Raw genomic sequence first — 12,658 nt, forward strand, 5'->3', positions numbered from 1 at the left:
TAGAAAATATTGTCAAAATTTCATTTCCATAGAAAATTTGGTCAAAATTTTATTTCTATAGAAAATTTTGTCAAAATTTTATTTCTATAGAAAATTTTATAAATATTTTTTTTATATCAAATTTTGTCAAACTTTTATTTCTACAGAAAAATTTGTCAACATTTTATTTCTATAGAATGTTTTTTCAAAATATTATTTCTGTCGAAGATAATAGCAGAATTTTATTTCTTTAGAAACTTTTTTCAAAATTTTATTTATATAGAAAATTGTGTCAAAATTTTATTTCTGCAAAAAACTTTGTCAACATTTTATTTCTACGTAAAATTTTGTCAATATTTTATTTCTATAGAAATTTTTGTCAAATTTTTATTTCTGTCGAAGATAATAGCCGAATTTTATTTCTTTAGAATTTTTTTTTTTTTTAATTTATTTATATAGAAAATTTTGTCAAAATTTTATTTCTGTCGAAGATAATAGCAGAATTTTTTTGCGTTAGATTTTTTTTCAAAATTTTATTTACATAGAAAACTTTGTCAGAATTTTATTTCTATAGAAAATTTTGTCAAAATTGTATTTCTATAGAAAATTTTGTCAAAATGTTACTTCAATAGAAAATTTTGTGAAAATTGTATTTCTATAAAAATTTTTGTCAAATTGTATTTCTATAGAAAATTTTGTCAAAATTGTATTTCTATAGAAAATTTTGTCAAAATTGTATTTCTATTGAAAATTTTGTCAAAATTGTATTTCTATAGAAAATTTTGTTAAAATTGTATTTCTATAGAAAATTTTGTCAACATTGTATTTCTATAGAAAATTTTGTCAAAATTTTATATCTATAGAATTTTTTTTCTAAATTTAATATCTACAGAAAATTTTATTTCTGTAGAAAATTTTGTCAAAATTTTATTTCTATAGCAAATTTTGCAAAAACTTTACTTCTATAGAAAATTTTGTCAAAATTTTATTTCTATAAAATTTTTTTTTTAAATTTTCTCAAAACTTTATATCTATAGAAAATTTTGTCAAAATTGTATTTCTATAGAAAATTTTGTCAAAATTGTATTTCTATAGAAAATTTTGTTAAAATTGTACTTCTATAGAAAATTTGTCAACATTTTATTTCTATAGAAAATTTTGTCAAAATTGTATTTCTATAGAAAATTTGTCAACATTTTATTTCTATAGAAAATTTTGTCAAAATTTTATTTCTATAGAAAGTTTTGTCAAAATTTTATTTTTATAGAAAATTTTGCCAAAATTTTTCTTATATAGAAAATTTGGTCAAAATTATATTTCCATAGAAAATTTGGTCAAAGTTTTATTTCGATAGAAAATTTTGTCTTTATTTTAATTTTAATTTATTTCATAATAATTGGATTAGCCGAAACCTTGCTAACAACAAATACATATACAGACGGACGGATTCCAAGCAAGGAATTATTCAATTTATTTCCATTAAAAGTTTGCATATAAGTAAGTTGAGTTATGTTATCTCGCCAGACTGAAGGTTAGGGAAATTCGCTCTAGCCAGCGATGAAATATATATAGTCAGGCTTGTGTAGATAGGTAATTGATATTTTTTCTCATTAACTTAATATTATTAACTTGTTCAGCTTCGTGCTTCCGTCGTTGTTCAGCTTTGATGTAAGGCAAATTTTCATTAAAGTAAATGAAAATATGTTCGATCTAAGGAAATAATCTTTTAATTATTCTTTGGATATTAAATTTTTGAATTAACGATAAAATATATTCAAATATAGGCTAAGATTTATTTTGAATATTTGGTATATTTAATTTAAAGTTGTTTTTTTCTTTTTACTTTATAGAGATTATATAGAAACAAATATTATTTGACTGCAAGCTCGAAATTATTTGATTTAATTAAGTATGAAATGAAACAGCTTAACCTCGAGCATGAAGCAAATTAATTGATTATATTACGATATTATTTGGTCCAATCAATTTCTACTATTGACTTTTAGTTTAATTAAAAAAATAATTGATTCAATTAAATTGTTAAATGAATCTTCTAAAAATGTCAATGGAAAATATAATTTAAAGATGCCGCAACTTCGACCCACAATCAATATATAGTTCTTTAATAGGAAGTCGATATCGTTGGGCCCAAGTAAACTTTTTGTTTGTTTGTTTTTTTTTTTTTGAGTGTACAATTGATTGACTATTGTATTTCTAATTATACGCTATGAAAGGGAAATTATATACTACATGCTAGCGTGCTACAAACTCATACAACTACATTCAACTAAAACAATAATAATAATAATAGAAAAAAAATAGAAACAAAATAATTATTTCTATCCATAAACAATCAGTTGACAATCTTTTGCTCTCCATACAAAAGCAGCAGAGGCTTTGCCAAGTTCTAAATTAGAAAAAAAAACCCAGCTACATACATTCTTATCTTCATGGAGAAAATATTCATATATTTTTAGGTCTAATTATAATTATTAAAAATAATAATTTCTAGCCACAAACCTTCAAATACACATGGGGATTTTTTCAAGTTCTAAATTAGAAAAATAAAACCAAAGTACATACATTCTGATCTTCATGAAGAAAATATTCATCATATTCTAAAGATTTAATGTCATCTAAAGTATTCTCCGTAGAGATTTCATTATAGATCTCATCCTCATCAGGATCAAGAAGAGTTTGCGCAAACCCAATATCCTTTTCATGAGGAAGCAAAACAAAAATAATGGTAACTATTAATCATAAAATTAAAAAAAAAAAATTAAAATAATAATAAATAACTCCCAAAAATACTCTTAAAATTTTAGTACACACAGAGATTGTGATCACCTCAAACATGTTGTAGGAGCATAATATTATTTTTGAACAGGAAACACAGAGCTTTGTTATTGCAAAAATCACACACATAATTTCCGAGAAAATAATGTTATGGTTGCGACAAACATTTTGCATGTTACCCGTCCCAAAACAACCAGTATGCTCTTGAAGTGATGTTTCAGGAGATCATATTCCTTCTCTGGGTGCAGCAAGAATGACCTCTAAGATAGAGTCTAGCAAGAACACGGTGGTTCACGTGCACATAATTTACGTCTCGCGTTTTGGGATTGTATCACTAGAATTTCACCAACTTACTTACTTTTGGATACAAAATACTGATCTGCGACACAGGTGCTGTCAAGGAGGGTGGAGTTGACTTGGTAGAGACTCAGGGTGAGCAGAGAAAGCAAACTTAAAATAATCTATATTTATGGAATTTTATAAATTCCGGCAAAAACACTGGAAATTAATGTTTGGTTTGCACAACAACTAATAAGTATAAACAAAACATAGTCGGCCTCTTCTGTCATACCGGGCGACATCATTGTGATCGATAACATAATCGATAAAAGATTTATATGTCCCAATTATAGTGTATGGTAGTCAGAAGTTGAAGTCGACACATACGAAATATAGGTGGCGCCAAGCTAAAAAAAAGAAAAAAGGGTTACCATCAAACCGTCAAAGACATGCCACTAAATTCAGGCAATAATACTCAAGAGCCGTCACCAAAAATAAGAATATTACACAAATCTCCAAACACCCCACAATCGTTGAGGATGCCTGGAGCTATGGATCCTAATGATTTAATTTCAATTATCAAGGAAACTATAAATAATAATTTGGACGATAAATTGAAAAATCTTGCAACGAAATCAGATATAGATGATCTGAAGACGCAAATAATGTCCGTTAGCCAGGAAATTAATACTCTTAAAACTGAAAATGTTTGTTTAAAGGAAGAAATCAATATGTTAAAACAAGAATGTAGTAGGAACAGAGCAGATATAATCTGGTTAGAAAACCAAATAGATTCATGCAAGATTTTCATAAGAGGGTTGAACTCTTCGAACAAACCATTTAAAGAAGTTATGGATCTTTTGAAAAATAAGATGGAAATTCCTAACCCAAATTTAAAGTCGGTGTATAAAGTTGGAGATAGAAACGGAAAGATGACAGCAGTGGTAAACTTCGATTCCTTGGAATCGCGAAATAATGTTTTTAAAAATATTAAAAAACTAGCTGGTTCCAACATAACTGTGGAGAAAAATTTGGCACCATCTAAGCAAATTAAGAAAAGATGTATGTTGCACTTAAAACATAAACTAATTAATATTGCTAAGGAGCACACAGTTTTAGTTAAGGATGATAACCTAAAAGTCAATAACAAGTGGTTTAGGTGGAATCAAGATGGCATTCTAATGTGCGGTAAAATTCAAGCTATAGATGAACTGGCTAGGATTTATGGAGAGAAGATTAGAGAAGTTCCTCTTGTTTTTAGCACTATTTTAAAAGAAATAAATTCAAAAAACTAATTGCTTCTCGCAATCTACTTGGAAAAGATGCAAAAATTGAACATATTACCATTACGTCATTTAATATAAATGGTCTTGAAAACAAACTAATTTACCCATCTTTTTTCAATTATATTACTAAAATGGATGTATTTATCTTAATCGAAACTCATTTGTCACTTGATAAGTTTGAATCCTTAAAAAAATATTTCCCTGGTTTTGTCTTACACAATGAACCTGCAATTAGAACACAAAGATTTGGAAGAAGAAGCGGCGGAGTTCTAGTAGGGATAAACACCCAAATTAAAAAACTGGGTATTACTTATGAAAAGAAAGTGGAAAATAATATAACCTATTTCGAATTTAAAACAATAGAAACTTCATTCACTTTATTACCACTGTATCTAAAGCCCTGCACTTGGGAAGAGGATTTTATTTCTGTTCAAAACCTTTTCGAAAGCGTGAACTTGGAACAACCAATAGTAATTGGGGATCTCAATGCTAGGATCGGCGAAATAAACCAAGAAATTAATGAAATTGACTTTGAGATGTTCTCAGCTGGCTGTTCTTTTAGGCATTCTAAAGATAAAATTTTAAATGCAAAAGGCAAGAAACTAATAGAACTGTGTTCAAACCATAATTTGTTCATATTAAACGGAGTGACTAGAGGTGATGTAGATGGAGAGTTCACATATATAAGCTCGATCGGAAACTCTGTAAATGACATTTGCACTATCTCACAGGACTTATTGCCTTATGTACAATCATTTCAGGTCGATTTTAAATCCTGGTCAGACCATTTGCCAATTTTGTTGAGGTTAACTCTGGTAACAGAAGGACACACAAAGAAGTTAAACCTTTTACCAAAACTCTTTTGGCGAGATTCCATGAAGCAAAGATACAAATTAAGATTAGACCGAGCTCTACATGAAATTTTGAGCGACAATTCAGAACCGAAAATAGCTGATCTCAGCGAAATTATCAAACGATCCGCAACCACAACGCAACCTCATGCAGTCGACTTCCAGGCTAAGCAACCATGGTACAATGGAAACTGTAACAAAGCACGAAATAAAAGCTTTGATTTACTCAAAAACTTCCGTAGGTCGAACTATCCACAGGATAAAACAAATTACCTGAACGCTTTGAGTGAATATAAAGATACATGTAGAAGGGCCAAAACTAGCTACTATAACGAACTGATTGTGAGACTAAATTTCATTAATGATAGTAAAAGCTGGTGGAAACTTGCTCGTGAACTTCGTGGACAAAGCTTCAAAATAAGCAGTCAGATTGATGCAGTCGAGTTCAAATCCTATTTTGAAAACCTGTTAAACCCTAGCCGAATTGTTGAACCAATATTATATGCACCTATGTTAAACATAGATGAAGATTTGGACGCACCAATTACGGTGACGGAATTGAGAAAAGTACTGGATAATGTGAAAGCAAATAAAGCGCCAGGAGAGGATCGAATCCCTTACGAATATATTGCAAATGCTTCAGACTTATTTCATGAGTTATTAGTGAAATCTTATAATTCTATCCTAAATGGAGGATCTATTGAAGAAGCTTTTTGCAAAACAATCATATTCCCTATCCATAAAAAGGGAGATATTAATCAACCACAAAACTATAGGGGGATATCATTTATGAATTGTATAGCTAAAACAATGATGGGAATACTAAATGATAGATTATGCAAATGGACTGAGAAGTTTCAAGTTCTACTGGAGTACCAGGCTGGATTTCGACGAAATTACTCTACTGCTGATAATATATATAATTTGGCAGCTATAGTTAATATCAAGCTAGCAGAAAAAAGAAAAGTTTATGCGTTCTTCGTCGACTTTAAAGCAGCGTTCGACAAAATTTCCAGATCAGCTCTAATATACAAATTACACGCAATAGGCATCTCATCTAAGTTCGTGCAGGTAATCAAAAATATATATAGTAACACAATTTCTGCGGTGTGGACTGGAGATGAAATTTCAGAATATTTTCAAACAAAAGCAGGAGTTAAACAAGGGTGTCTTCTTTCTCCGTTGCTCTTCGCACTTTACATAAATGACCTGCATGAAATGCTAGGTGGAGGAATAACAATAGAGGGTCACACTATACGATTGTTACTCTATGCAGATGATATAGTGATACTGGCGGATGATGTGAAAATTATGCAGATGATGATAAATAATTTAGAGCAGTATTGCGAAATGTGGAACTTAGAGGTAAATACAACAAAGTCTGAGATAATGGTTTTCCGAAATGGTGGAGCACTCCGCAGAGATGAAAAATGGATATATAAAGGAACTGAAGTTAAAATAACAAACAAATATAACTACTTAGGAGTAATACTTACACCAAAATTGAGTTTCAGGCAACATATCGAAAATAGAAATAATCAATCAAAAAATGCCATAAATTGTACATGGAGGAATTTCTTGGGAAAAAAAGAAGTGCAATTGAGGATGAAATGGAATATCTACTTAGCAGTATGTAGATCAGTACAATCTTATGCGGCCCAAGTGTGGGGATTCAGTCAATTTGAAGAAGTTAACTCCTTGTTGAGATATTTTCTTAAAAAAGTATTAGAACTACCAAGTCATACTCCAAATTATGCCCTCATGTTGGAAACAGGTGTAGACGATGGTCACCAATACACATTAGGTCTACATCTTTCATATATCGGAAAAACTTTATATTTATATAATGATAGTAGACTTCCAAATAAGTTCACCAAACTGCTTTTGCAAAGGGAATTATTTTGGGTTAAGGAAATAAAACTACATGCTGCTAGAATGGGCGTTGAATGGCCAGGTCAAAATATTACGTACAACGAATGGAAACGATTCAGTAGAAATTTGCTGGCAGAAACCAAAGAACAGTCTCATAACACATATTTACAACAGAAGGAATCTAGCCAATCGAGAATATATCGGCATCTCAATCACAACCGAGCCCAATATTATATGAACGAGACATATTCACAAGACTGCGTTTCAATAATACTAAAGGCCAGAGCCGGTGTAATAAGCTTAAATGCTAATAAATTTGGTGCAACAGAAGAAGACAGAAAATGCAAGCTTTGTAATCTAAATGAATTGGAGAACATTAATCACCTAATTGGACGTTGTCCTGTAATGAATGAAAACAGAGTTAGCATTTTTGGAAAGTCATTGCTTTCAGATAGAGAAGTAATTGATATTTTGGATGGTCAAGAAGTTGAACACTGGAATAAATTAGCTCTTTATCTTAAATACACTCTAAGATACAGAAAATTTTTGATATCAGAATATAACTAAGATATATTATATATTAAATTTAAAGACAGACGTTACCATGTAGCATTGTCGTTACAAACAATATGTTTTGCACTTCTTTATGGCATACTTTTTAAAATTTTCAAATTGTAAAAAAACACTTTGTAATGAATTCAATAAAGAAGAACTACTACTACTACTACTACCTCTAAGAAAACAAACCTCTCTGCGTGGAGCAATATGGTGATGTATAGGATGACCTTGTCTTTGGGCCAATTCCTCAAAACAATGCTGTATATTGCCAGCCGGTGATTCTAGACCCGAAGAGGTTCTAACCGGGGTATAGCCATGATTGGGATTATATGCTGTTGGATGACTCACAGGCTGTTGGCTATAATGAGGATTATGATAATGAGATGGTGATCCTGCCGATGTGGGATAAGGAGCTTGATTAGGATTATGGGGATATGAAGAGCCTGGATAAGGTGCTGCCGAATTATTTCCATGCTGTGGCGGATAAGGGGCAGCTTGAGGATATGGTGATTGTGTTGGATAAGGAGCTGTATTAGTAGGAGGATATGGTGATGAATTATTAGTAGCACCAGGATAAGGTGCAGTGTTAGTAGGATAGGGTGTGGGATTCGATCCATAATGTGGTTGTTGTTGTTGTGGCTGTTGTTGTGCAGATGATAATGGTTGATAGTGTACATTTGTTTGTTGCTGTTGATGGGGATGCTGTGTGGGTGCTACCCAACCAGCACCGAATGGTACACCGGCTGGCATGCCCGGCTGTTGTTGATAACCATGCTGCGAGGGAGAGCCATGTGGCTGTGGCATACCGGAACCCTACAAAACACAGAAGAGTTCAAAGTGATCAGCCAATTGTTTGGAACATATGTTTTGTGGATAGGGGGGAAGTGGGTATGAGTTAGTAGTTTCTTGTTTTTTGTGGGGGGGGGGGGGGGGTATGGGGTTGAAAGGCCAAACAAGTGGTTTGATTGATAAATTTCAAAGAAATGCAACAATTTTGAAAAATATTTTTTCTTTTAAGTATACATACAAAACCAACAACAACATAGAAACACAAACATTATCTCAAAAAAATAAAGAAGAAAGTTGAGAGGTGATATGCAAAATGTACGAAACTCAACCGAAGCGACACAAGTCATATTTCGGAATGGTGTTAAGGTTTCTCAACAATAAAATTTCAAGAGTTTTCCAAATAGGATCAAAATTCTCACCAATGCGCTGTTTTTCAAATTTCAAAGAAAAAGTCCTCATTGTATTTTATAAAACAAAAAAATAGATAAATAAATGCAGGATTTTGCTTTTGTTTCTAGTTCCACGTATAAGCAAATCTCTGGTCCAAAAGATTTCAAATTTAATTTACGTCTTTTAAACATAAACTTTTTCATTTTTTTGTTTTCACAGGAACGGACTTAAGTTCGGCCGGGCCGAGTCTTGAATTAATCAAATTAAAAATAATATTGTCTCCTTTGAAAGCTCTTCGTCGGGCTACTTGAACATATATAGAATTTCAGATTGACTTGATGACATATATAGCAACACATGGAAATCAGAAGACTTAGCACATGGGGGCTATATCAAAACATGGACCTATCCACACCATATTCGCTACACCTATTTACTGACCTAAAATACCTCTAAATTTTGAATTTCAAATAGAATCCAAATTGCGGTGTCTAGAAGCCCAAGAAGTCAAATCGGGAGAAAGTCCATCGGGCTATATGGAGAATATAACAAAATTTGGATCGAATCACACCATATTCGGCACACTTAAGACCGAAATATAATGAAAAAAAGCAGGCTTTACCTTTGTTCTTTGCTTTAAAGCGGCTTTAGTTTTTCCAATGTCAAATAGTCAAATAGAAAAGCATAATGTCGCTACATAAAAATAAACAAACAAAAACTTATATTTCTATATACAAACTTGGAAGCAACAAATGTTTTTATTGCCAAAAGCAAAGCAGCCTGTAGAAGCCGAAAAAGTTTAAATTAATTTTCTTAGTTTTACGCTTCGGCGCCAAGTTTAACAGGTTGGCTGATAAGTCCCCGGACTAACAAAGAAAAACACATTTTTTGTCAAAATTCGTTTTTATTATTCAACATAGTTCCCTTCAAGGACGATACAACGACCTTCCACTTTTTTGATACCATTTTGGTAGTACTCCTTCGGTTTTGCCTCACAATAGGCCTCAGTTTCGGCGATCACCTCTTCATTGCAGCTAAATTTTTTCACTGCGAGCATCCTTTTGAGGTCTGAGAACAAGAAAAAGTCACTGGGGGCCAGATCTGGAGAATACGGTGGGTGGGAAAGCAATTCGAAGCCCAATTCATGAATTTTTGCCATCGTTCTCAATGACTTGTTGCACGGTGCGTTGTCTTGGTCGAACAACACTTTTTTCTTCTTCATATGGGGCCGTTTTGCCGCGATTTCGACCTTCAAACGCTCCAATAACGCCATATAATAGTCACTGTTGATGGTTTTTCCCTTCTCAAGATAATCGATAAAAACTATTCCATGCGCATCCCAAAAAAACAGAGGCCATTACTTTGCCAGCGGACTTTTGAGTCTTTCCACGCTTCGGAGACGGTTCACCGGTCGCTGTCCACTCAGCCGACTCTCGATTGGACTCAGGAGTGTAGTGATGGAGCCATGTTTCATCCATTGTGACATATCGATGGAAAAACTCGGGTGTATTACGAGTTAACAGCTGCATACGCATCTCAGAATCATCAACACGTTGTTGTTTTTGGTCAAATGTGAGATCGCGCGGAATCCATTTTGCACAGAGCTTCCGCATATCCAAATATTGATGAATGATATGACCAACATGTTCCTTTGATATCTTTAAGGCCTCTGCTATCTCGATCAACTTCATTTTAGGGTCATTCAAAATAATTTTGTGGATTTTTTTGATGTTTTTTTGGTCGGTAACCACCTCTTTCGGGCGTCCACTGCGTTCACCGTCCTCCGTGCTCATTTCACCATCACAATCAATTATTGTTCGTTCATTTCCCTCGGGCAGAGTCCCGTCACTCATTATCAAGCCAAGTTTTTGCTTCGTATTTTTTCCCTTCAGAAAACAGTATTTTATCAAAACATGAAATTCCTTTTTTTTCCATTTTTTTCACAATAACAAAGGTTGCTTCACAAAAGACGCTCTATCTCAAAAACTAATTGACTTACAGACGTCAAATTTTGACACGAATTATTTGAAGATGGGTACTATATAAAAATAATATGCATTTAATACTAGCGACGCCATCTATGTGTCAGACCGGGGACTTATCAGCCAACCTTATATCTAAATCGAAAAATATTTACTTAATCAAGCTGTTCTTTGAAAATAGGTCACAATTTATGTTATAATTTTCAACTGGTATAATTAACCCAATCACACTGAAGAAACAGTGAACCGACCAAGAAGAAAACATTTAGTTCTTTTTAGAATTTTTTAAATATTTTTAGCAACTGCACTCAAATCGATGATTTGACGGTGGCAAAGGAAAAGAGATATGTTTGTACGAATTTATTTCGGCATAAGCCGGCTATCATGTAAAACCTTTTTTCGGAAGGTTCAATTGTGGTTCATTGTTGGGTTTAATGAACTGCCAGAATTTATTATGATAATTGATTGATAGTTTTGCTGCAAGTAGAGGATGCTGATGAGAAATGTGGTAATTCCGAAACGTGCGTCCATCCAACCATCTTGCAGTCTATAGGGCTTTGCCAAATAAATTTGACAAACATTCTTTTCCTCTGTTGGTTAAGCTACACTTGTAGTTTAGTCATGGCATGGTTTTAAGCTGAAATCAAAAACTACAACAATGATTAAAGAACAAAACCAACAATAACAAAACAAAACGAATGAAAAAAGAGGAAGCACGCTCAAAATAAACTGCACTCAAATCGATGATTTGATGGTGTCAAAGGAAAAGAGATATGTTTGTACGTATTTATTTCGGCATAAACCGGCTATCATGTAAAACCTTTTTTCGGAAGCGATATCGATATATTTTATAAGACGTCATGTGTTTCCTTAAAATTGCTTAAATTCAAATAACCACAATCAATACCAAAATTTGTAAACGAAGCTCAAATGTTAAATTTTTTAAGTACAGATATTAAATTATTACTAACATATCAATTCATTTCTTTTGAGGCCCAAAACAATTGTATCATAAACGCTGATAATATTATCAGCTTTGCCATTGATATTTAGTACATAATTTATTACCTTATCAGATGGCATGCACTAAAAAGAATTTAAAAAACAAATATGTATTTGCTAATATTAATACTTACAAATGGATACATTTTCTTTTGTTTTTTACTTTATTCTATAAAAGGGGAAAACGATTGGGTAGACAATCTAAAGATTCCAAATTATATCTGTAAAGAAAGAAAGAGCAAAGGAATTAATTTTCAAGTATTTTCTAATTAATAGCAATTAACTTATAACAATTTATAATCGAATTCTTATCAATCATTTGAACCATGTGTATAGGATGGTCGTGGTTCAACAAAATTTCAATGCAGTAGAACGTAGTTATAATGACCAGCGTTTTAGGTTTCTCATAACCGTTTAAAGAACGTAACGATTTGAAAAAGTCGCATAATGATAAAAAAAGTCACTCTTTTTATTACATAAAATGTTCTATAAAACAACACAAAAACAATAAAGGAAGAGTCCCCTTAACATAAAAATATATTTTACCAATTTATTGTAACATAAAATCCGGTAAACGTAATCTTGCAAGGGAGTAAAAATAGATTTTCTCCCTTTGCTAAAATTAGCAGAAATGTATGCGAACGGCATCCAGTACCAATTTACCATAAGCTAATTTAAAGATTTTAAATCAATTAAAATAATAAAAATAATAAAAATATTTATGATTTGTTTATGACAAACTCTTGCAAGTTTTTGCTGGCAAAAAAATCCTTACTCTCTCTATTTCTCAAATGTCTCTCTGGTTCCCTTTTGCTGGGGTTTTGCAGTAAACGAACGATTTCCAGTAAACATTTGGGATAATTATCAAAATTTA

General features: G+C 32.1%; 1 protein-coding gene across 9 annotated transcripts in view; it reads right to left on the minus strand.

Annotated features, from left to right (window-relative positions):
* The window catches only part of AnxB11 (Annexin B11), a 106,563-nt gene that overhangs the window by 11,208 nt on the left and 82,697 nt on the right, over nucleotides 1-12,658 (minus strand). For 4 of the 9 annotated variants that reach the window (XM_075298160.1, XM_075298159.1, XM_075298157.1 and 1 more), the window contains exons 2-4: nucleotides 11,919-12,005; nucleotides 7,811-8,434; nucleotides 2,563-2,694 (exon numbers count right to left, since the gene is read on the minus strand). In XM_075298160.1, the coding sequence (XP_075154275.1) occupies nucleotides 2,563-2,694; nucleotides 7,811-8,434; nucleotides 11,919-11,930 (768 nt within the window). In that variant the 5' untranslated portion in view covers nucleotides 11,931-12,005. The remainder of the gene's footprint in view (nucleotides 1-2,562; nucleotides 2,695-7,810; nucleotides 8,435-11,918; nucleotides 12,006-12,658) is intronic. The other 5 variants (XM_075298165.1, XM_075298164.1, XM_075298162.1 and 2 more) reach the window with 2 other exon arrangements.

Source organism: Haematobia irritans, chromosome 3 (assembly GCF_050003625.1).
Source record: "Haematobia irritans isolate KBUSLIRL chromosome 3, ASM5000362v1, whole genome shotgun sequence".
Lineage (NCBI taxonomy): Eukaryota > Metazoa > Arthropoda > Insecta > Diptera > Muscidae > Haematobia > Haematobia irritans.